Source organism: Haliotis rufescens, unplaced genomic scaffold (assembly GCF_023055435.1).
Source record: "Haliotis rufescens isolate VD_foot unplaced genomic scaffold, xgHalRufe1.0.p SCAF_18, whole genome shotgun sequence".
Lineage (NCBI taxonomy): Eukaryota > Metazoa > Mollusca > Gastropoda > Lepetellida > Haliotidae > Haliotis > Haliotis rufescens.
The window spans coordinates 14,290,103-14,317,234 of NW_025963868.1; the positions used below are offsets into that span (position 1 = coordinate 14,290,103).

At 40.0% G+C, this 27,132-nt stretch overlaps 1 protein-coding gene across 2 annotated transcripts in view; it reads left to right on the plus strand.

Annotated features, from left to right (window-relative positions):
• Positions 1–26,450, plus strand: part of LOC124112974 (follistatin-related protein 1-like) — a 45,360-nt gene extending 18,910 nt beyond the window's left edge. The window contains exons 4-11 of one of the 2 annotated variants that reach the window (XM_048398269.1): positions 7,234–7,449; positions 10,090–10,227; positions 13,879–14,020; positions 14,679–14,791; positions 18,277–18,340; positions 19,437–19,510; positions 21,500–21,678; positions 24,132–26,450. In XM_048398269.1, coding sequence (XP_048254226.1) covers positions 7,234–7,449; positions 10,090–10,227; positions 13,879–14,020; positions 14,679–14,791; positions 18,277–18,340; positions 19,437–19,510; positions 21,500–21,678 — 926 coding nt within the window. In that variant the 3' untranslated portion in view covers positions 24,132–26,450. The remainder of the gene's footprint in view (positions 1–7,233; positions 7,450–10,089; positions 10,228–13,878; positions 14,021–14,678; positions 14,792–18,276; positions 18,341–19,436; positions 19,511–21,499; positions 21,679–24,131) is intronic. The other variant, XM_048398270.1, reaches the window with a different exon arrangement.
• Positions 26,451–27,132: the final 682 nt, after the last annotated feature.

Below are 27,132 nucleotides of genomic sequence, written 5' to 3' on the forward strand. Positions count from 1 at the left end.
CTCTAGTTTATAATAAAACCTCAAGCAAATTCATCTCCCCTCCCTAAGAATATAAAATAGTTGTCTACTACGATTTTTTCAGTGCAAGTGGAACGTGATGGATGATATTAGAGTATGGAATCAGACTTAACACTAAGATCGTTGTGTGCAAGTGGAGTGTGATGGATGATATCAGAGTTTGGAATCAGACTTAACACTAAGATCGTTGTGTGCAAGTGGAACGTGATGGATGATATCAGAGTATGGAATCAGACTTTACACTAAGATCGTTGTGTGCAAGTGGAGCGTGATGGATGATATCAGAGTATGGAATCAGACTTAGCACTAAGATCGTTGTGTGCAAGTGGAACGTGATGGATGATATCAGAGTATGGAATCAGACTTAACACTAAGATCGTTGTGTGCAAGTGGAGCGTGATGGATGATATCAGAGTATGGAATCAGACTTAACACTAAGATCATTGTGTGCATGTGTGCCCACAACTGGTACCTCAACACCCTATGACTCTTAACACAAGCATCAAACCCCACTCCCTCACTCACTCTAATCCTGTTCTAACACCACTGCCGTCATATAGCTGGAATATTGCTGATTGCGGCATTAAACAACAAACAAACAATCTAACGCCAGTCGTGATTTTGAACCCATGGTCTGTTCAGAGAACGAAAAACACATCCGAAAAACAAGCCACAGCAAGCGTTACACGATTCAAATTGATCAGCACTCTATGCAAGATGAACGTCAATTAGATACTGTTATTACACATCGATTGGGTTATCAGTCAACATCATTTCCCAATTACCTCAATCAATCCGAACTACAGTCGTTGTTTGCATATTCAATCACACCACCAGCCACGCTCATATTGTGACTTTCCCATACTCAAATTAAATGTAAATATGCCCGCTGTCAGACAAGTTTATGCCAAGAATCAATAACATTGGTAGGACTTTCATTGCAGTGCAATTTCCGCAGTCTCGTTTTGTTGCAAGATCTTTTGATTCAGCCCCAAAATCTATAAACCATTATTACTTCCTATTTTGCCAATGATTTATAGTGGAAGGGCTATTGTTTTTAGCCTGGCAGAAGTATTAGAGTATTGGCTTTGTGATTTGCATTGATTTAAGTGCTTATGAGGAATAATATTGTTGGGGCTGATAGATTTATGCATAAAGCTGATTTCATAGAGAACTTGCGGAATGGTAGTGTTGAAATTTTGGTTTCACAGTAACATTGTTGCAGAAATACTTAGGGTTAGAAATAACAAAATAACAACAGCAGTTTTGCATCATTGTCAAGCTGTATTTGATATTTTTTATTTTTAAGATATTGTGCCTAGCTTTCATAGTTGGAATTTAGTGATTTTCAGATTTTCTGAGGTCAAAACAGAATTTTATCAAAGCTCTTGGGTTTAAAATGGTAAAGTTATACAAATTCTGTATTTGACTGAAAAAATGCAGAGTCAATTTATTCAGTAGCAGGCCACCGGCAAAATTAGTAGATCAGTATAGCATGAATAAAGTATAAAACAATATCATTCTTGAAAAAATAGGTATCAGGTGTTTCTTACTTTGTTGGCTTTATTACAAACACACTCATGTGATGAAGGAGAAGATGATCACCTGTATGCATTAGCTGTGTGAATTTCATCAGAGGTGGAGATTCAGTGTAATATGGCCAGAGGTACTTTCTTCTTACAATGGCAGATCATTCACATGTAACACAACATGGTAGTCCTCTTCAATATATTTACAGTTTTTAGAGAAACAGAAGCATATTTGAACTTGTTTTTAAAAAAAAAAAATTAAGAAAATTAATCTCAAATCAACCATGATAATATTTCTCCTGATTTAAGATCTGCATATGGATCTTGGTATTGTGACAAGGAGGTCCTCTACAACATCACAATATTGTTTACTTACGATATAGTTTTTGACTACCAACTATATACAACAAAGCAATTTTTCCCCAAACTTATACCCCAAAATGGGGGTTGTATGTTATACTCAAGTGCACATTCTACCCAAGAAAATATCAGTATGTATAAAATAGATTTTGTAACAGGTCTCCAATTTTATTATTCCCCAACATGTGTCCTGCTGAGAGAACTAACAATACAAGTTTTAGTTTGAGTGTTGAGTTAACCTTGAAGGCCATACCATACAAAGGTGTGAAACCTGTATGAATGCATTCCTGCATAAGCCAGCATTCTCAGGAACTGTGAATACGGAGTCACTGGAGTGTGACCCATATTTCCTAGTGGAAGTGATTGTGGTAGAACTGACGCCTTTGTAGTAGAGTAGTTCATCTCTTATGTTGAGCTGTTCACGTAAACGCTGTATGTGTGGTTCTGACATGGTTTCTTCAGTGACTGGATTTTCTTTTTGATATCGGTACAAAAAGTGTATTTTATACAAAAGACTTAATAAAAGGTATTGTGGGAATTTAAGTAAAGGAGTCATGATAATATCAGGGTCATTCTGCATGACGTGACACTAGAGGAGACTATAAAGTTTGTGTGTTTGTTGTTTGACGCCACCCTCAGCAATATTCCAGCTACAATATAGCAGCCTAATCTGAACCAGACAATCCAGTGATTAACATCATGAGCATCAATCCATGATGTTGAGATATGACATGCAATTAACCAATTCACTCAACCTGACCACCTGAGCCACTTAATTGCCTTGACTGACAAGAATAGGTTGCTAGGGAACCATATTCTATCCCAGAACCCCACATTGGGAGAGGGATGGGCACAGAGACTTAGCAGTGGCAAGTTACTCTTGCAATAGTGTTGTGCTGGAAAGTAAATACAGTATTGTAGGGCTGGGATGGGATGGGTCGGGGTGGTACCTGAGTATGACCCGGGTACCCACAGTACTACCCGGACCCTCGGTTAGTTATGTGATATATTGTTTAATGATAAAAACTGACTATAGCTCACAATTTCGCATTTTTTCCTGACCATGCACACATTCCATAGATAAAGATAAAGCTTCAGTCAACTTCTTTGTACGCATGATCTGATCATTTTATACATGTATCGAAATAGTTTTTGCCAGGGATGCAGTAAAACAATTCCCAATCAGACATTTTGTTCCCAATTCTTGAGACCTGCAGTGGGTAACCGGGTAGTACATTTGGACTAGTCTCAGCCTTACAGTGTTGCCATGGTATTGGAATAGTTTCATAAGTATCTAAACCATCCTCTCACATGGGGGGTTGGTGGGCCAGGGTAGCCTAGTAGAGAAAGCGTTGTAGATTCCCCTCATGGACACAATGTGTGAAGCCCATTTCTGGTGTCCACCGCCACGATATTGCTGGAATATTGCTAAAAGCTGCATAAAACCATACTCACTCACTCCTAACACAGATTTCCCAGCATTATTCTCTACAGGGTAGACACAATTTTATGGATAACAACTTTAATGCTGTAAAAAGCGACGTTGCGGTATAGATCATTAATACTCCACTTAATCTTCCACCTACAATATATATTCTGTACAATGTGCCTCATTCAGTCTTGCTTGACAACGTACAAAGTTGCTTTTTACAGTATTAAAGAAGTTGTTATCCATAAAATTGTGTCTACCTTGTCATCCGTCAACTTCTAAGTAATGCCTATCAAACAATTTATTCTCTACAGGATGACAAAACTAACACTGTTTTTTTGTCTCAGATTGTGTGTTACTCTTCTAAAAACAGAATGACAGAATATATGTGTATAATTTTGTGTTGATACATCAAGATATCTACCATGCAGGGTACAAATACCACTGAAATTCTAACAAAACGAACTTCATAAAAGTATCCTAATTTTGAACTAAATATTTTTTCCCCAATTTGCCTGCCAAGAACACTTGATTCTAAGTTTGAATCCTTGATAACTTCCTGCATTCACTACCAATCAATATTTTTAGCAATCAGGAAGGAGTTACTACAGAACTCTAATGCCCTGGACTTGTTCCATGATGTGGCCTCAGCGCTTAGGATTGTCGTGAGTCTATGTTGGAGTATCAGAGTTACGATTGTCTAGGTGCTAAGATCACTTTGTGGAACAGGGACCTAGTATAGACTCTTCACAGAGATCTGAGTTAATTTTCTACGACGCATAAATTTATCAACTTTTGTATTATAAAAAAATGTGGATTTGATGTGTTGAAGACAGCTCTTCATCAGGTTCCTACTGTTTGTTGAGATCCATAGCCTGTTAATCTGATGTTTTATGCATCATTTAGTCTCCCACAAAGTTCAGCATCTTTATTGCTTCCAGTTTGTGCCGAGTTCTTCCTTATTCCACTTGGTTGTAATAATGTTGATCAGTGTGTGATATTTGGTTGCTGGAGTTGTCTCCCTTGTGTTACTATCTCACATCAGTGAATGCAGTGTTCAGTTACATGAGTTGGTGAACTATTTTATGTTAGGATTTAGATGATTGCATTCAAAGAAATATATATGCAAAATAAATTCAGTTAATATGTGTGTATATATCTCAAAACCTATTTACCACCTATTTTCTGTTGACAAAACAATCATAGTGCTAAGAACTATAATCCTATACTCTAACAGTGACTTAAGACCGTTATAGTGCTAAGACATAGTCTACAATATGAAAGCAGTGACTTATGACCTAGAATACAACACTTCAGCAGTGACTTATGACCTAGAATACAATACGATAGCAGTGACTTACGACCTAGAATACAATACTATAGTAGTGACTTATGACCTAGAATACAATACGATAGCAGTGACTTATGACCTAGAATACAATACTATAGCAGTGACTTATGACCTAGAATACAATATTATAGCAGTGACTTATAACCTAGAATACAATACTATAGCAGTGACTTATGACCTAGAATACAATACTACAGCAGTGACTTAGGACCTAGAATACAATATTATAGCAGTGACTTAGGACCTAGAATACAATACTACAGCAGTGACTTATGACCTAGAATACAATACTACAGCAGTGACTTATGACCTAGAGAACAATACTACAGCAGTGACTTATGACCTAGAATACAATATTATAGCAGTGACTTATGACCTTGAATACAATATTATGGCAGTGACTTATGACCTTGAATACAATATTATGGCAGTGACTTATGACTCTATAATGCTTTACTATAACAGTGACTTATGACCATTATAATGCTATACTATAACAGTGACTTATGACCGTTATAATGCTTTACTATAACAGTGACTTATGACCGTTATTATGCTATACTATAACAGTGACTTATGACCTAGAATACAATACTATAACAGTGACTTTTGACCGTTATAATGCTATACTATAACAGTGACCTATGACCATTATAATGCTATACTATAACAGTGACTTATGACCGTTACAGTGTTATACTATAACAGTAACTATATAGACTGTTATAGTGCTAGGACCTATAATCCTATGACTATAGTGCTAAGACCTATAATCCTATGACTATAGTGCTAAGACCTATAATCCTATGACTGTTATAGTGCTAAGACCTATAATCCTATGACTATAGTGCTAAGACCTATAATCCTATGACTGTTATAGTGCTAAGACCTATAATCCTATGACTATAGTGCTAAGACCTATAATCCTGTGAATGTATAGTGTTAAGACCTATAATCCTATGACTGTATAGTGCTAAGACCTATAATCCTATGACTATAGTGCTAAGACCTATAATCCTGTGAATGTATAGTGTTTAGACCTATAATCCTATGACTGTATAGTGCTAAGACCTATAATCCTATGACTATAGTGCTAGGACCTATAATCCTATGACTGTATTGTGTTAAATCCTATAATCCTATGACTATAGTGCTAAGACCTATAATCCTATGACTGTTATAGTGCTAAGACCTATAATGCTATGACCGTTAGACTGCTAAGACCTATAATCCTTATAATGACTGTTATAGTGCTAAGACCTATAATCCTATGACTATAGTGCTAAGACCTATAATCCTATGACTGTTAGAGTGCTAAGACCTATAATCCTATGACTGTTAGACTGCTAAGACCTATAATCCTATGACCGTTAGGCTGCTAAGACCTATAATCCTTATAATTACTGTTATAGTGCTAAGATCATTTTGTCGTACAGATACCAGGTAACAAGCAGTTAAAATGTTTTGGGAAAATATTTGGATACATAAGTGTTATGGCTGACTTCAAAAAGTTCACAATGTGATGAATAAGCATATATGCAAGGGAACTTTTTTCTCTCCAGTATATTGTGTATTTCGAAGCAATCTATGTTCATTTAGCTTATTAAGTATGACCTATTTGATCAGAACCTGTACAACCTGTATTGAGTACAAAAAGCCAAGATGGCGATGTTTTGTTGTGAGACTCAGGCACGAATGAATAGAGTCACTGAACACTGCTTCACCCCAGGGGAACATTACTTAGTATTGTACAGTGAAACCTCCTTAATCTGGACACTGTTATTCTGGAAGGACCTTGTGAAACATATGTGTAATTGGCTGGTCACAAGGGATCTCAAAAGTTTGATGTTGGGTGAAAATCTTAATTCTTTAAGTGTATTTGTGGGTGGTTAATGGTCTTGCAGATTTTCCATTTAACAAAATCTAACTTTCCTGATTTCTCAATGTTTTGTGTAGTAACTCAGGGATGTACAGTAAACTACGGTTGTAACGAACACGCTTATAACGAACTGACGGATATAACGAACCTACTTTTTTGGTCCCGACTATTTGCTGTAGCTGTATATATGCTTATAACATACTACGGTTATAACGAACTAAAATTAGTAGTCCCCTTGAGTTTGTTATAACCGTACTTTACTGTATCTAGACCTGTTCAGAGGCCGATATTCAGCCCCAAGTCTGCAGCACATGATAATAAAAAAATCCAAATTCCTCAAAATTTGAAAATATGTACTTTGAAATTATTCATTTTTGAAAAATTTCATGGTTTTGTCCCACTGGGGTATGTCTTGAAACTTAAGGAAGTAGGTTTTTTATCCGACATCAAACTTTAGAACTGGTCCCTAGGTTCTCATGATTTGTTCATAATTCTGGAAGTGTGGTGATCTGGAGGATGTTGGACTTGCCCGGAAACAGCATCGTCTGGATTAACAGGGTTTCACTGTAGTTTAATTTTGTTTTGTTTGATATTTAGTTCATTTTTGTTTGATCAATTATTATTATTTGATTATTTTTTGTTTGTTTTTCTGCACATGTGTATTTAGGTCGCAAATGTGGCACAAAACGGTGTCGAGCAGGACAGCAGTGTTCCACACAGCCTGACGGACAGAAAACTTGCATTTGCCGCAAAGTTTGTAGTCAGAAAAAATTTCTTATGTGCGGAAGTGATGGCCGCACTTACTACAACAAGTGTGAACTGCACAGAATCGCCTGTGTTGAAGGACGCAAACTTAAAATTAAGCACAAAGGAGCTTGTCCAAGTAGGAACCATTTTCACGGTTTTAATTCTGTCAAATTTCTATGTGAAAACAAGTAAAGTAAAGATGACTTGCTTCACACATTCATCTATCTGGCAAAGTATCAGACAATTTTCTTGAGGTGGCAAGTTTTGTTAGTGTTGCATAATTCATCTCACTGTGTGCTGAGTGTGTAATCTGATCATGGCTTAATGAATGTTGATGAGTTTTCCTTGTGGCAGCAGGCAGTGAGTGCTGATATTTTAAACCACTGCTGTTCATGTGGAAAAGTTAAAAATTGATGGACTGAAACATTAAAAGTTTGATTTTACAATCCACAGTATGACGTCACACAATCATGTTTTGTCATCAAACAATCCATGTATGACATCAGACAATGAACTGTATGACATCAGACAATCCACAGTATGACATCACACAATCATGTTTTGACATCAAACAATCCATGTATGACATCAGACAATGAACAGTATGACATCAGACAATCAGTGTTCGTGGTAGGTTTTTGTACAGTGCGTGCAGAAATGAAATAATAAATTTTCAATTCAAATATTTCGCGTGTGAAGCTTTTATTTCAATAAAATCAGTACTAGTACAGCTAATAATTATGACCAAGCTTTAACTTACGGTCCAGTTTTGATATGATGAACATTCTTTCATTGATAAAATAAATATGACTGTTGTTAGCACATGCCCATGTGTGGAAGTTTTCTTCTGTCGCTCTGTTTATGATCATTCATATTACCGACTAGTACTTGTAAGCTGGGCTCTGATTGGATGAAACGAACGACTTCCGGGGAATTCCATCGATAGTAACGAATAATGTCCTGTGGCTGAGATTAGTTATTCTGTTGCCCTAAGACCATATATGGAAATATAAAGGACACGATTCAAAGCCCCATCTGGCCACATTCTATTTTTAGCAATGGGAATTTCCAGGTTTTGATTTATTTTCGTCTGAACATCGTAAGCAGGCTATCAGCTTTGAATAGTTTTAGATTTTATGGTATTAATACAAAATTAAGTATATCACAATCTGTGCGTGCAAAACACGCATGCAACATATTTGTGCTTGTTTATATGATTTTAATGCGTTAAAAATGCAGGTTGCTGCGTTAACGCGAACACTGGACAATCCACAGTATGACATCACACAATCATGTTTTTACATCAGACAATCCATGTATGACATCAGAGTATCCATGTATGACATCAGACAATCCATGTATGACATCAGACAATCCATGTATGACATCAGACAATCCATGTATGACATCAGACCATCCATGTATGACATCACACATTCATGTTTTATAATCAGACAATCCATGTATGACATCAGACAATCCATGTATGACATCAGACAATCCATGTATGACATCAGACACTCCATGTATGACATCACACATTCATGTTTTTATAATAAGACAATCCATGTTTGACATCAGACAATCCTTGTATGACATCAGACCATCCATGTATGACATCACACATTCATGTTTTATAATCAGACAATCCATGTATGACATCAGACAATCCATGTATGACATCACACATTCATGTTTTATAATCAGACAATCCATGTATGACATCACACATTCATGTTTTATACTCAGACAATCCATGTATGACATCAGACAATCCATGTATGACATCACACATTCATGTTTTATAATCAGACAATCCATGTATGACATCACACATTCATGTTTTATAATCAGACAATCCATGTATGACTACAGACACTCCATGTATGACATCAGACCATCCATGTATGACATCAGACAATCCATGTATGACATCACACATTCATGTTTTATAATCAGACAATCCATGTATGACATCACACATTCATGTTTTATAATCAGACAATCCATGTATGACATCACACATTCATGTTTTATAATCAGACCATCTATGTATGACATCAGACTACCATGTATGGCATCACACATTCATTTTTTATCATCAGACAATCCATGTATGACATCACACATTCATGTTTTATAATCAGACAATCCATGTATGACATCACACATTCATGTTTTATAATCAGACAATCCATGTATGACATGACACATTCATGTATGACATCAGACACTATGATACCTTGTAGGACATCTGCCAAACCATAATTCTGTCAAATTTAAATAACACAGTTATTCTTTATCCTATTGAACACATGGAACTTGATAGGATAAAGAATAGCTCACAGAATTTAAACATTTAACATTTAAATTTAAAGAGGCGACTATGCTTGTTGTAAGAGGCGACTAAACAGAATCGGGTAGTCAGGCTTGCTGACTTGGTTGATGCATGTCATCATATCCCAATCGATGCTCATGATGTCAATCACTGGATTGTCTAGTCCCGACCCGAATAACAGACTGCCGTTGTGTAGTTGGAATATGTTTAGTCATATGGAGTCATTTTAAGAAATTGTGTCTTCTTTGACTTCTATTAGCAGAATATTTATAAGGTATGCTGCGTTTGAAAAGTAAATTTGAATATTATTTGTATTATGATCAATGTAAACATTCTATGTGTAGGGAAAGCATTCTGTCTGTCTAGACTATGATACCAGAGACATTTACACCAGCTCTTCTCACATTTGTATGACTGGAGTTATCTCCCCTCTCCCAGGTAATAACGACGTTCCTGTGAACGATGTTGAGAAGAAGTCCGGGAAACAGAATCTCCCCCTGGTGTGCTACCAGGTGGAGAGAGATGAACTGCGGCAGCTGCTCGTGGACTGGATCAAGCGAAGAGTGGTGACCGAAGGTAAGCTAGTCATACTGTCGGAAATACAGGAAAAATGCTTCACCTTCACATCAACTTCACACAATAAATATGGCTCGGAGGGATGTAAAATCAATATAACTAAAAAACCTACCAATTCAAGTTTATTAGGGCACATCTTCCTGAGGCAAGGGCTGACTATAAAGTGACTATAAAGTCCAGTTTCCACCTTTGCCAAACTAGGGTGGAGTTTCAGTATCGATCGTAGCGCCACCAATTGCTATTACAAGTTGTGTTCCTCCTAAGTTCCTCCTATTGACCAATCAGATTTCGTCTCTCATATCACTTGCATTTTCTTCAAACAAGATGGTGGTGCCAAGTCAAGACTATCTGATCGATAATGAAGATCTGTATTGTAATAAAACAGGTCTTACCCCGCAAAGTGCATCAAATCACTTGAGCACCCTGATTAAAAACATGAAGAGATTTGCAAAATATCTGTTGACGCCCAGTTGATGGTACACATGCTTTGCAAATCCTGCATTTGATCGATATCTGCAAGTTGAAATCCTGGTTGTTTACGAACCAAATGTCTACTTCGTTACGTGATTTTGATTGGACTATGCAATGACTCGTTAGTCCTGCCAGAATTCCAGCCAAGTGCAGCAAGGGTGGAAACTGGACTTCGATACTCAGTTAACTCCCTTGACTCGGGAAGATGGGGGAACCGTAGCTGTAACAAACATGCAGGAAAAAGGGTTTAGTGTGTCTTTGACTGAGAATGCCAGAAGCTATTGGTACCGGCAGAAATATAGTTGAAATAGTTATGAGAACAACATGATCTGGCATATCATTATGCGTGGTGAAATAACAGCGGTAGTACAAAGTCACAATCTGTGCAGTCTTTCTGTGTGAGGTGTTTCCCACTGGCCCCATGTGTCGTTGCTTAAAGCTGCTTTCCAACATCTTCCCCCCCCCTCGGTACGGGTCTGATGTCGGCCATTTGTACCCAGTTGATTTCAAAGTGGCCAGTCGACAGCTATCGGTTGGTACTGTTTCATTACAATATAGAATTGGTACGTGTCATGTATTGGAACTGATAGAATAATCACCCTAGACTAGGTAGTTATGAAGTTTTTGTGCCTGATTTCCGATTTTCCTTTAGAAACAACTAAACAAGGCGAGCAGTGCTGTATGGAATGTCTGGCCTTGGGTAAAGATAAAATAGAATAGTGACACTTGATATTAATTGATCTAGATCTAATATTTAAGCAAGGACAAAAGGGTCAGTGGTGCGTCCAGGATCTATTTATAGCATCAACGTCCTGCACTGAATACAAAGATTTCTTGTGATAGGCTCAAAGAAATATAGTCTCGGATTGTTGTAGAAAATGGTTTGATAGAGTATTGAACATGGGTTCAAATGACAGCACACTCTTACTTCAGTTAAACACACACCTGTAAATGATACTCATTTTAGCGCAACAGTTTGTGTTTAATGTATTTTATTCAGCAACGAGTGTTTTGAAATCAGGACTTGAGTAAAGTTGGCCATTATCACTGCTTCACGGGATTGTTTACGTTTCATTCGTCCATTACAGTGAATACACATGGGGCTAGGCCATATTGGGGTGATGCATGTCTATTTTTAGCAAATGAAATGAGGCCATTAGCTCAAGGAGTGAGTGAGTATGGTTTTACGCCGCTTTTAGCAATATTCCAGCAATATCACGGCAGGGGACACCAGAAATGGGCTTCATGCATTGTACCCATGTCGGGAATCAATCCCGGGTCTTCAGCATGATGAGCTAATACTTTAATCACTAGACTACCTGACCGCCCCTAGTTCAAGGAAGGTGAAATAATCCCAACTCTGTGTATGAACTTTGCCAGAAGTAACGTTCCGCCCCTAGCTCAAGGAAGGTGAAATATTCCCAACTCTGTGTATGAACTTTGCCAGAAGTAACGTTCCGCCCCAAGTTCAAGGAAGGTGAAATAATCCCAACACTGTATGAACTTTGCCAGAAGTAACGTTCCGCCCCTAGCTCAAGGAAGGTGAAATATTCCCAACTCTGTGTATGAACTTTGCCAGAAGTAACGTTCCGCCCCAAGTTCAAGGAAGGTGAAATAATCCCAACACTGTATGAACTTTGCCAGAAGTAACGTTCCGCCCCTAGCTCAAGGAAGGTGAAATATTCCCAAGTCTGTGTATGAACTTTGCCAGAAGTAACGTTCCGCCCCAAGTTCAAGGAAGGTGAAATAATCCCAACTCTGTGTATGAACTTTGCCAGAAGTAACATTCCGCCCCTAGCTCAAGGAAGGTGAAATATTCCCAAGTCTGTGTATGAACTTTGCCAGAAGTAACGTTCCGCCCCAAGTTCAAGGAAGGTGAAATAATCCCAACACTGTATATACTTTGCCAGAAGTAACGTTCCGCCCCTAGCTCAAGGAAGGTGAAATATTCCCAACTCTGTGTATGAACTTTGCCAGAAGTAACATTCCGCCCCAAGTTCAAGGAAGGTGAAATAATCCCAACTCTGTGTATGAATTTTGCCAGAAGTAACATTCCGCCCCTAGCTCAAGGAAGGTGAAATATTCCCAACTCTGTGTATGAACTTTGCCAGAAGTAACGTTCCGCCCCAAGTTCAAGGAAGGTGAAATAATCCCAACTCTGTGTATGAACTTTGCCAGAAGTAACATTCCGCCCCTAGCTCAAGGAAGGTGAAATAATCCCAACTCTGTGTATGAACTTTGCCAGAAGTAACGTTCCGCCCCTAGCTCAAGGAAGGTGAAATATTCCCAACTCTGTGTATGAACTTTGCCAGAAGTAACGTTCCGCCCCTAGCTCAAGGAAGGTGAAAAAATCCCAACTCTGTGTATGTACTTTGCCAGAAGTAACGTTCCGCCCCAAGTTCAAGGAAGGTGAAATAATCCCAACACTGTATAAACTTTGCCAGAAGTAAAGTTCCGCCACAAGTTCAAGGAAGGTGAAATAATCCCAACTCAGTGTATGAACTTTGCCAGAAGTAACATTCCGTCCCTAGTTCAAGGAAGGTGAAATAATCCCAACACTGTGTATAAACTTTGCCAGAAGTAACATTCCGCCCCTAGTTCAAGGAAGGTGAAATAATCCCAACACTGTATAAACTTTGCCAGAAGTAACGTTCCGCCCCAAGTTCAAGGAAGGTGAAATAATCCCAACTCTGTGTATGAACTTTGCCAGAAGTAACGTTCCGCCCCTAGCCCAAGGAAGGTGAAATATTCCCAACTCTGTGTATGAACTTTGCCAGAAGTAACATTCCGCCCCAAGTTCAAGGAAGGTGAAATAATCCCAACTCTGTGTATGAACTTTGCCAGAAGTAACATTCCGCCCCTAGCTCAAGAAAGGTGAAATAATCCCAACACTGTATGAACTTTCCCAGAAGTAACGTTGCATGACTTTGAAACAGTGTGTGGAGCACACACTCACAAGTCAGTGGCACCCACCACACGTTTCCGTTTGTGTGATGTAAGCTGAGCATTCATTATCACCTGTTTTGAACAACATCTTTCCTTCATCAATTTTCCTTTTATGGAACAGAACTCTCCTAAACCGTTGAATATTTCTTTGAAAAGGTCTGGAACACTGGAGTTTCTATAGGTCAAACACACATACAATGCTTTTGTTCAATGCTGTTGTGTCCATGGTTGCAGGTAGAACATACAAGGCCACGGTGAACCAGATGTTCCTAGAGTGTGACCAGGACAAGAACAGCGTTCTGGATGCTGATGAGATGCTCCAGTGTATGGAGAAGGAGGGGACAGACGTCAAGGACACTGACGCACACATTCTCAGGTACAAAGAAACTGCTAAGACTTAGTATGTCCATATGCCATTTGTAATATTCCTGCAATATCAGAGTGGGGGACACCTGTAAAAGGCTTCATATATTGGACCCATGCCTTTGACTAGACCGACGAGTGAATGCTTTAACCACTGCACCGCTACTAAGAGGTTATTTATGTCTTAAAACTCTTCCATAGTTGCTGTTTCTTTTCACAGTTTTAATAACAGCTACATTTAGTTAATCAACTGTTGCCCCGAGGAACCCACTTTCTTGATGAGTGAGTTGCGTTTTTCCAGCAATATTTGTACATTTTACCCATATCAGGACTAGAACCCAGGGCGTCAGTGTGATGAGCAAACACTTGAACCACTGGGCCACCCTCCATCCTTCTTTGTGAAGAATTGTCTCCCTTTCCCACGAAGTTCTGTTTAGAACAGGTCTTCAGCAACCCATGCTTATTGTAAGAGGCAACTAATGGGATCTTGTGGTCAGACTCAGTGACTTGGTCGATGCATGTCATCATGTCCCAGTGGCTTGGATTGTTGTTCAGTCACTGGATAGTCAGGTCTAGATTTGATTGTTTACAGGCCACTGTCATATTGCTGGAAATAGGTGAGTGTGAATGGCGACAAACAAAACATTTATGTGAAAATAATCTTTTTTCAGAGGTCTATGTATTGATGCCCTGATCAGCACTGCATCCGTCAAACACAACTGGGTCCTGACTAAACCAGAGCTGCAGCACCTGCTAGAGCCAAACTTTGTAGCCCCCTCAAAAGGTGAACACTAGGGGTCTCTGTGTGATGGCACTCTGTGTGATGGCACTCTGTGTGATGGCACTCTGTGTGGTGGCACTCTGTGTGATGGCACTCTGTGTGATGGCACTGTGTGGTGGCACTCTGTGTGATGGCACTCTGTGTGATGGCACACTGTGTGGTGGCACTCTGTGTGGTGGCGCTCTGTGTGGTGGCGCTCTGTGTGATGCACTGTGTATATAATGGCACTCTTTATGATGGCACTCTGTGTGGTTTGCACTCTGGGTTATGGCACTCTGTGTTATGGCACTCTGTGATATGGCACTGTGTGAAGGCACTCTGTGTGAAGGCACTCTGTGTTATGGCACTCTGTGATATGGCACTGTGTGTTATGGCATTCTGTGTGAAGGCACTCTGTGTGATGGCACTGTGTATATAATGGCACTCTTTATGATGGCATTCTGTGTGGTTGCACTCTGGGTTATGGCACTCTGTGTTGTGGCACTCTGTGTGATGGCACTCTGTGTGAAGGCACTCTGTGTGGTGGCACTCTGTGTGGTGGCACTCTGTGTGAAGGCACTCTGTGTTATGGTACTCTGTGATATGGCACTGTGTGGTGGCACTCTGTGTGAAGGCACTCTGTGTTATGGCACTCTCTGTGAAGGCACTCTGTGTGATGGCACTCTGTGTGATGGCACTCTGTGTGATGGCTCTCTGTGATGGCGCTCTGTGTGATGGCGCTCTGTGTGATGGCACTCTGTGTGATGGCACTCTGTGTGATGGCACTCTGTGTGAAGGCTCTCTGTGTGATGGCGCTCTGTGTGATGGCACTCTGTGGGAAGGCTCTCTGTGTGATGGCACTCTGTGTGATGGCACTCTGTGTGATGGCACTCTGTGTGAAGGCTCTCTGTGTGATGGCACTCTGTGTGATGGCACTCTGTGTGATGGCACTGTGTTAAGGCTCTCTGTGTGATGGCACTCTGTGAAGGCACTCTGTGTTATGGCACTCTGTACATGACAACACTGTGTGATGGCACTCTGTACATGACAACACTGTGTGAAGGCTCTCTGTGTTGTGGCACTCTGTGTGGTGGCACTCTGTGTGAAGGCACTCTGTGTGATGGCACTCTGTGTGATGGCACTGTGTGAAGGCACTCTGTGTGATGGCACTCTGTGTGATGGCACTCTGTATATGACAACACTCTTGTGTGATGGCACTCTGTATATGACAACACTATGTGTGATGTCACTCTGTATATGACAACACTCTGTGTGAAGGCACTCTGTGTTATTGGACTCTGTGATATGGCACTGTGTGTTATGGCATTCTGTGTGAAGGCGCTCTGTGTGATGGCACTGTGTATAAAAATGGCACTCTTTATGATGGCATTCTGTGTGGTTGCACTCTGGGTTATGGCACTCTGTGTTGTGGCACTCTGTGTGATGGCACTCTGTGTGAAGGCACTCTGTGTGGTGGTACTCTGTGTGGTGGCACTCTGTGTGAAGGCACTCTGTGTTATGGTACTCTGTGATATGGCACTGTGTGATGGCACTCTGTGTGGTGGCACTCTGTGTGAAGGCACTCTGTGTTATGGCACTCTCTGTGAAGGCACTCTGTGTGATGGCACTCTGTGTGATGGCGCTCTGTGTGATGGCACTCTGTGTGAAGGCTCTCTGTGATGGCGCTCTGTGTGATGGCGCTCTGTGTGACGGCACTCTGTGTGATGGCACTCTGTGTGAAGGCTCTCTGTGTGATGGCGCTCTGTGTGATGGCACTCTGTGGGAAGGCTCTCTGTGTGATGGCACTCTGTGTGATGGCACTCTGTGTGATGGCACTCTGTGTGAAGGCTCTCTGTGTGATGGCACTCTGTGTGATGGCACTCTGTGTGATGGCACTGTGTTAAGGCACTCTGTGTTATGGCACTCTGTACATGACAACACTGTGTGATGGCACTCTGTACATGACAACACTGTGTGAAGGCTCTCTGTGTTGTGGCACTCTGTGTGGTGGCACTCTGTGTGAAGGCACTCTGTGTGATGGCACTCTGTGTGATGGCACTCTGTGTGATGGCACTGTGTGAAGGCTCTCTGTGTGATGGCACTCTGTGTGATGGCACTCTGTGTGATGTCACTCTGTATATGACAACACTCTTGTGTGATGGCACTCTGTATATGACAACACTATGTGTGATGTCACTCTGTATATGACAACACTCTTGTGTGATGGCACTCTGTGTGATGGCACTCTGTGTGATGGCACTCTGTATATGACAACACTATGTGTGATGTCACGCTGTATATGACAACACTATGTGTGATGTCACTCTGTATATGACAACACTATGTGTGATGTCACTCTGTATATGACAACACTATGTGTGATGGCACTCTGTATATGACAACACTATGTGTGATGTCACTCTGTATATGACAACACTCTGTGTGATGTCACTCTGTATATGACAACACTATGTGTGATGTCACTCTGTATATGACAACACTATGTGTGATGTCACTCTGTATATGACAACACTCTTGTGTGATGGCACTCTGTGTGATGGCACTCTGTGTGATGGCACTCTGTATATGACAACACTATGTGTGATGTCACGCTGTATATGACAACACTATGTGTGATGTCACTCTGTATATGACAACACTATGTGTGATGGCACTCTGTATATGACAACACTATGTGTGATGTCACTCTGTATATGACAACACTCTGTGTGATGTCACGCTGTATATGACAACACTATGTGTGATGTCACTCTGTATATGACAACACTATGTGTGATGGCACTCTGTATATGACAACACTGTGTGTGATGTCACTCTGTATATGACAACACTGTGTGTGATGTCACTCTGTATATGACAACACTCTGTGTGATGGCACTCTGTATATGACAACACTATGTGTGATGTCACTCTGTATATAACAACTCTGTGTGATGGCACTCTGTATATGACAACACTCTGTGTGATGGCACTCTGTATATAACAACACTGTGTGATGGCACTCTGTATATGACAACACTATGTGTGATGGCACTCTGTATATGACAACACTGTGTGTGATGTCACTCTGTATATGACAACACTATGTGTGATGTCACTCTGTATATGACAACACTATGTGTGATGTCACTCTGTATATGACAACACTATGTGTGATGGCACTCTGTACATGACAACACTGTGTGATGTCACTCTGTATATGACAACACTATGTGTGATGTCACTCTGTATATAACAACTCTGTGTGATGGCACTCTGTATATGACAACACTCTGTGTGATGTCACTCTGTATATGACAACACTGAGTGATGGGACTCTGTATATGACAACACTGTGTGATGTCACTCTGTACATGACAACACTGTGTGATGGGAATGTGGGGGTTATCATGTCTGTGCAAGGGGGTATATTACACAGCTGAAATACTATTCAAAGTGTTGTAAGACCCAGCTCACTCACCCTATAGTGATTTTCTTTATTGCTTTAGAATGTCAGCTGGAGGACAAGAAGTACAGGGATGGAGCTGAGACCCAGGTCGACTGTAATGTGTGGTACGCATGAGCAGATCATATTTGTGGATTAACGATCAGGGGTCAGTCCTATCACAGCAGGCTGTGATGACACATCAATCTGGGTTACTTCCAGCCTTAGTTACTTCTCTTAGTCAAACACTCAGGTGCAACAATATTTTCTCAGGAAGAAATTTGTCAATCAGATTCTTACTCCGATACTCTATCTGTTTGGATATATGACTACTCTGTATGAAATTCTGAACTTTCTCATCAGAATCAAGGCTAAACAATTCTCAGTGCGAGTATTCTGAGCAGCATATTTGATATCTGTATCTAGAAAACAACCGAACATAAACAGCCATTTCGGAATCGAAATAATAAAGTCCAACCATTATATGGTTGTGCATATATCATACATCCTGATTGCCATGGCATCTTGACCCTTAAGGGACTACCATCAAAGGAATATTCGTCTTCTGTGTGGATGTTCTTTTTTTATAAATTGAAATTTCTGACTTAAGGTGGAAACAAAAGTGAAGCTAAATCTCTGCCATGTGATTGGTTCAATAATCCATGCATCCTTCATTTAGATTGGGTGGTGAACGTTTGCTCTGGGTTCAAAGGATATATGTTTGTTAAATGTTTTTTATTCTTCAATTCAGTGTTGAAATCAGTCTATTGAAAAGTTGTGAGGACTGGTATTTTTCAACATTTCCATCCGACAAAATCAGCTTACCTGATTTCTCAATGTTTTATACAGTCACTAAAATAAATCAATCCTATTTTTGTTCCTATGCTATTAGATGCATTAATACATCCAGACTTTCCAGGAGGTAGGGTTTTATCATCGCCGGCAATAGTAGTAAGCATGGTAAGTGCATCTAGTGCAGTGTCTAGGAAATCTCTATAAATGATTTTCAGTAATGATGACCTAGTAAATTAAATTCTGTCGATAAATTTCTGAAAAAGCAGGGGAAAACACAAGAATAAATGACAAAAGGTGTCACAAAACTCCAGACTGCAACATTTTCTGAAGTATGTGTTTTGGGTGGGTTGAGGGTATACCTCAAAACTTGTTTTATCCAACATCAAACTTTTGAACTGATTCCGAAGATGTTGTTTTATTGTGTTCCAGCGTGTGTGCATGCGGAGACTGGGTGTGTACAGGGGCGCCGTGTGGGAAGGACAAGAGAAACCAAGGGGTTCCAGGTAAGGACAGGTAAAAATAAGACCCGTGAAGACCCGGGTTAGAATAGGTCTTCAGCAACCCATGCTTGCTGTAAAAGGCGACTATGCTTGTGGTAAGAGGCGACTAATGGGATCAGGTGGTCAGGCTCAGTGACATGGTTGATGCATGTCATCGTATTGAATTGCATGGACCGATGCTTATCATGGCAATCAGTGGATTGTCTGGTTAAGACTCGATTATTTACAGACAGCCATTATATAGGTGGAATATTGCTGACTGTGCCATTAAACAACAAAAAAACACACACTTGGAGAACTATTTGATGCATGTGACTAACTTGTTTGGTTCAACATAGTGTGTGTAAATGTCTCTCGCTTTCATGACATTCCTTCAGTTCTGTCTTGTATTTATCAAAGTGAATGACTTCTCGTGATTTTTTATTAATGAAAAATAATGTTCCCTTGTGACAGATGAGACGGTTATCCAATCAAAACAAACAAACAAACAAGGTAAACGTTGTACGACACACGTGTGACAAACAAATTTAATATGTCACCACCTGTATCTTCACCATGTGGGTAATAATACGAAATACAATGTTAGCTGTTCATGTTGGATCTCCTGAAAAAATGTGTTTAAAAAAATTTATTGTTTGGCTGCTACTTTCACAGAAAAAGAATTGTATGTCTTGAAACTGTGATCACAAACATATTCTGTACCTAAGATAAATCGTGACATTTTTTCTTCCAATTTGGACATTTTTACTGAATATTGCCGCGGACTTGGGACTCCAGTTTTGATTGGTTCTCTCACTGAATGGTGGCACATGCATCATATGTCTGAAAGATTTTAGTAAGTTGGCTTACAGAATTGACTGATATAAATAAATCTGAAATTATGAATAAAATAAGATAACTTTTGACATTAAATTATCCTTAGGTGTTGTCCAAGGAATGAGTTTGCAATGAAATGTGTAGCTGTTTTGAGTCTGAAACTCATTTTGCAAACTGAAACCATTTATAGAATCAGCGATCTATTCCTCATCTTCCCATGGCAAGAGAGTTAACTGACTATAAAAGTCCAGTTACCACCCTTACCGAACTAGGCTGGAATTACTGGGCTCGATCGTAGCGCCACCAGTGGCTATTACCAGTTATGTCCCTTCTAAGCCTCTCCTATGGACCAATCAGATGCCACCTTTCGTATCACTTGCGTTTGCTTCACACAAAATGGTGGCTCCCAGTCAAAACGATCTGATCGATAATCAAGATCTATATTGTCATAAAACGGGTCTTACATGCGAAATGCATCAAATCACGTGAGCTCCTTGATTAAAAACATGAAAAGATTTGGAAAATATCTGCTGACAACGAGTTGGCAGTGCACATGCTATGCAAATCCTGCAATCGACCGAAATCTGCACGACAGATTACCAACCAGATTTCGATTTCGGTGCGCGAATTTGATAGGACTATGCATAGACTCGTAAGTCCAGCCAAAATGTAACTCCATAATACCAGCCTAGTTCAGCAAGGATAGAAACTGGACTTTTATAGTCAGTTAACTCTCTTGCCTTGGGAAGATGTCTATTCCTTGATAGTCACTATAGTTGACGATCCTGGACAGATAATGCTGAATCTAGTGTCAAACCATTAACTACAAACACTACCAATACTCAAGCTTTTTTTTGTTCAAAATACTCAGTTAATTGCGACGTTGAAGTTTTAGCTCAGCTGACCGAAAGGTCCATGCAATTTTAAAATGCAAAGTTAAAGTACCTCTAAAATTACGAAAACAAGAATCTACAAACTTCCCAAATTGAACAAAATATTTTGATCCCAATCTACAGAGATAAGTTCCAGTGTAAATATGGTCACATTATGTTGATTGTGGAGATATTGTGTGAGATGGCTCCCACCAGGCCATTATAGAAGGAGTTCCACTATTTAAATGACTCTATGTTAGATGTTGAGTAAATAGACACAGTATAACTAACACTGTCCGTTCAGGGCCAGTGCACAGTGGCCGTCTGCCCACACAGGAGCAGAGGGAGAGATTTCTGCGAGGGTTCAAGGCTGCCAAGGAGGTGTACGTCCGCGCTGTGCAGGATCAGGTAGCCAACAAGCAACACTCACGGGACATCGCCCAGCAGCTGGACGGCTTGAACAAGAAGGACACTCCACACTAGGTATGTCAGCCGTGCTATCTCGGAGCGGGTCTAGCCATGGACGTCAGCCTTCTTCTCAGGGAGGTTCTCACGTAGCCTTGCACGTCAGCGTTATTCTCAGAGAGGTTCTCCAGACAACCTTGTACATCAGACTTTATCTCAGAGAGGTTCTCAGGTAGCCTTGCACGTCAGCGTTATTCTCAGAGAGGTTCTCCAGACAACCTTGTACATCAGACTTTATCTCAGAGAGGTTCTCAGGTAGCCTTGCACGTCAGCGTTATTCTCAGAGAGGTTCTCCAGACAACCTTGTACATCAGACTTTATCTCAGAGAGGTTCTCAGGTAGCCTTGCACGTCAGCGTTATTCTCAGAGAGGTTCTCCAAACAACCTTGTACATCAGACTTTATCTCAGAGAGGTTCTCAGGTAGCCTTGCACGTCAGCGTTATTCTCAGAGAGGTTCTCCAGACAACCTTGTACATCAGTGTTTATCTCAGAGAGGTTCTCAGGTAGCTTTGTACGTTAGCCTTTATCTCATAGAAGTTCTCAGGTAGCCTTGTAAGTCAGCCTATATCTCAGTGAGGCTCACAGCTAGCCTTGTACGTCAGCGTTATTCTCAGTGAGGCTCACAGCTAGCCTTGTACGTCAGACTATATCTCAGTGAGGCTCACAGCTAGCCTTGTACATCAGCCTTTATCTCAGTGAGGCTCACAGCTAGCCTTGTACGTCAGACTATATCTCAGTGAGGCTCACAGCTAGCCTTGTAGGTCAGCGTTATTCTCAGAGAAGTTCTCAGCTAGCCTTGTACATCAGCCTATATCTCATAGAGGTCCTCAAGCTTTGTACATCAGCCTTTGATTTGATTGAAACATATTTTAATCAGATTGAAATGGATTGGGAACAAGTTATCCAACTTAGGACTCCCTCTCCATGGTATTTACAAAGCTTGTACAGTAAATCATATACAAGGAAAACAGAAAAGGATATGAGTGTAAAGATAACAAGAAATGTACAAGAGAGAGACTAGTATATGTACATTAAAGTGTTACCCAAATCTCTTTGTATGACTTATAAACATTTGCACTGCTTTAAAGATGTGTTGATTTTAGATAATGGACAAACATTCATTTCCGTTTAACATCAAACTTAAATCTAATTTAACATTTTTGTTCACAGCGTTCTGTAAAATGTCCCGAATTATTAATAACATAGTTTTTCTTTGGTGGACATACATTCGGCACTCTAATAAATAATTATGTGCGTTTTCACATGGATTACCACATTGACATATTGTATCACATTTTATCTCTATTCTGTATAAATCATTATTTAACTGGCTCTTCATGTATCTTAATCAAGTATGATAAATATTCAACTTTCTAACACCATAGGAAAAACATGGAGGTGCAATAACTTGCTCTTTTTGTATGTATGTCTTGAATTGGGATGAAGATGTACAATTTCATCAGCCTTTATCTAAGAGAGGTTCTCAGCTAGCCTTGTATGTCAGACTATATCTCATACACCCCACTCAGACACAGTATACTGACTCCAAGCCGACCAGTTTAACATGGACACCCCACTCAGACACAGTATACTGACTCCAAGCCGACCAGTTTAACATGGACACCCCACTCAGACACAGTATACTGACTCCAAGCCAACCAGTTTAACATGGACACCCCACTCAGACACAGTATACCGACTCCAAGCCAACCAGTATAACATGGACACCCCACTCAGACACAGTATACCGACTCCAAGCCAACCAGTTTAACATGGACACCCCACTCAGACACAGTATACCGACTCCAAGCCAACCAGTTTAACATGGACACCCCACTCAGACACAGTATACCGACTCCAAGCTGACCAGTTTAACATGGACACCCCACTCAGACACAGTATACCGACTACAAGTCAACCAGTTTAACATGGACACCCCACTCAGACACAGTATACCGACTCCAAGCCAACCAGTTTAACATGGACACCCCACTCAGACACAGTATACCGACTCCAAGCCAACCAGTTTAACATGGACACCCCACTCAGACACAGTATACCGACTCCAATCCGACCAGTTTAACATGGACACCCCACTCAGACACAGTATACCGACTCCAAGCTGACCAGTTTAACATGGACACCCCACTCAGACACAGTATACTGACTCCAAGCCAACCAGTTTAACATGGACACCCCACTCAGACACAGTATACCGACTCCAAGCCAACCAGTTTAACATGGACACCCCACTCAGACACAGTATACTGACTCCAAGCCAACTAGTCCTGGTCTTATCCTTAATGCTGAACACCAGGCAGGGTAACAACAAGTACTTTTAATGTCTTAGGATATGACATGGGTGGGGGTTGAACGGCCAACGTTCCACTCACTGGGCAGGCACTCTATCCACTAGACCAGGGAGGCGGTATGTGCGTATAGTAAAGCTCATCTCCATCTCTGTTTACAGGGGCTGGATGAACCGCTGACAATCTGGCCACAATCCGGATGCCGGATATTACGACATCAGCAATTTCCATCTGAAACCAGAGGCTGAACATACCACCAATATTTACCAGGTTAATCACAGTTACTCGTTGATATAAGTTATAACAACATGTACCTCGGAATCATTACGATTCTGTACTAGGTCAACTTTCACTCATCTCCAGCATGTACATGTTTCAGTGGTTTGTATATTTGGATGTTTATGCTGATGACTTGTTCTTCGATGTTGTTTAATTATCATTGTTAACTGTTGTTTACTGTCCATTTGGTATGTGAAATGTGACACTTTATTCATCTTATTTCATGATGACCTTGTTTAAAGTTACAAAAGCTATAAATCTGTGTTACATATTTGTGACAAGCCCACAATATTAACGGGAAGGAATAGTTTGAATTTGAATTTTGCATTCCATTATAAACTTTAAATCTTGCAAATATAAAATACATACATGATTGATCTCTGTAGGTTTCTGAGTCCCGTGACGGGTGTCAAACCATGGACCTTCTTATCCATGGTGGGATGCTTTGTGCGCATGACCAAAGATGTTTACTTATCAGCTAGTCTGTCTCCCAGACCCTAGAGAATAAATATAAAAAGTCCAACTCATGTCCAGAATGATTTGGCAAGTCTAGAAATCAAGGATTGTTTGGGCTCCATGTGGATTTTATTTTTTAAGATGTCATCCGTGTGATGACTCCATGCCTGCTGCATACATAATGATTTAAAGTTTTAAGTTTATCTCTGAATGTTTCTCACTTTCTAGAGATCACAGACACTGCTTATTATTCTTATTCGTCTGTTAACATGGTTAACAGATCGTTAGGCAGGTAATTTCAACTGTAGGTCAGTGCACAATTACTGCACAACTGCAAATAATCATTTGTTATTACAGGAAGTTGTCATATGAAAAAAGGAATTCCAGAATGCATGTTTGTGTCATGTGATACTTAAGGTCTGGAAGCCTTAGGTATAGTGCTTGATGACAACCTCTTAATTAATACACAGGGTAGTTATTCTGCTAAATATCAGGTGCCTATATCATATATATTGGCCCATGACAATAGATGTTTTATATCCTGCATGTGTAATGTGTATATTCATGTGGTGCATATATATGTGTACCATCTTATTTATTCTTCAATTTTACAAGTATTCTATTCAGATCTGATTCTATGTAGTTTTATTTACTACCCAAACACTTACAAAATTGTAAATAAATAGTTTTTACTATTTTGCTTAATTCTGTTGTCAAGTTCATGTGTTCAGGGATAGGAATTTTCTATGCTCAGACATCATTGATTACTTGTTTGTCAGAATTACTGGGGTAGGTTAGTTGTTAAAGGGTTCACTTGTCATGCGGCAAACCCGGGTTCGATGCCCCACATGGGTACAATGTGTGAAACCCATTCTGGTGTCCCTTGATGTAATATTGCTGGAATATTGCTAAAAACGGCGTAAAACTATGCTCACTCACTCACTCACTCACTCACTCACTCACTCAGAACTACTGTCAGGACTGAAGACTCGGGGGCAGAAACAAAATGGCAGTAAGAGTGCAGTTTGTGTTTCTGCTGGCTCGAGGTGGCCTACTTCTTATTATATGAATTCATATTTCATATTTCACATCTTATTCATATTTATTAACTTGGTTCACGGATTGCAGAAATATGGAAATTAGTATTTCAAAAATTGTTTTATTTTCTGCCAATTCTGCCGATTTCTTAAAGGAAAAAGTGAACATAAACATGATTTTCAAAAATGAGACATTACTTTCACAAAGGTTTGAATTAATTGAAAACAGTAAGTTTTCTTCCTGTTGAATTTCAGTAATGTAAAACCCTCTAGATTTGATAAAAATGGTTAGAACTTTACTGTTGTTCATACAAAATAACCAACCAAGCAGCATCTTTTTTGTTTTAGATGATTTTATGAGAGATAAACTGCAATGTTTTTGCAAGTTTATTTTATTCTCATTTTGACCAGTATTCCCACAAGTTACATTTTACTTTTGCAAGATTTGTAAGCCGATTGATCAAACAAAAAGTTGGCAAAAATATTGCAAAAATGGCCCCCAGAATATTCTGAACAAGTAATTGAGATAGCTTGGGTTGAAACAACTTTAAAACACATGTGAATGTAGCAGTTCTGTTTGTCGAGATATTTGTTTTAATTTGGTTACATTTTAACAAAATGCATGTGTTCTTATAGTCATATTTAATTCCATTGTATGCTAAAGCTTGATGTATTTACAATTTTTCCAAATAAAAGTAGTTGATAAAATTGTATCCTGGTCTTCTGTGAAGCTCCTATTTCAGATGCGGAGAAGTCTAGAACGTTCATCTTGGAATTTATGCATGTTGACATAACACATAATCTTTCTGATACAAACTATTCTGTGGTTTTAACCACTAGTCTAAAGCTTGTAAAAGTATGTTCAATCTAGTCGCCTCAGGTGATGGCCTACGTACTGGCATTATGAGGTGAGGTGAAATAGGGTTTAACGTCCCGTCCAAGATTATTGCACTTATATAGCGACGTGCATGCACGTGTATGTGTGTGTGTGTGGCTGCTTGTACTAGTCCGGACTGATGCCGATTTATAGTGCTAGCTCACTGAGATACCATGCCGCAGTTTAACATGAATACCCCACTCAGACACAGTATACTGACTCCGAGCCGACCAGTCCTTGTTTTAGCCCCTTAATGCCGAGCGCCAGACAGGGTAACAACAAGTACAATCTTTTAACGTCTTTTTGTATCACGCGGCCCGGGATCGAACCCTGGACCTTCCGCTCTCCGGGCGGACGCTCTACCACAAGACCACGGAGGCGGTCACTGGCATTATGAACTACTGGAGTGGTGGCAAGAGACAAGTTAGGGACAGATGACTCAAATGTCTTTGGCACAATCAACTGAGTGGATGAGTCATAATCAACTATTAGTGTTGGTTTGTTTGTTTGTTG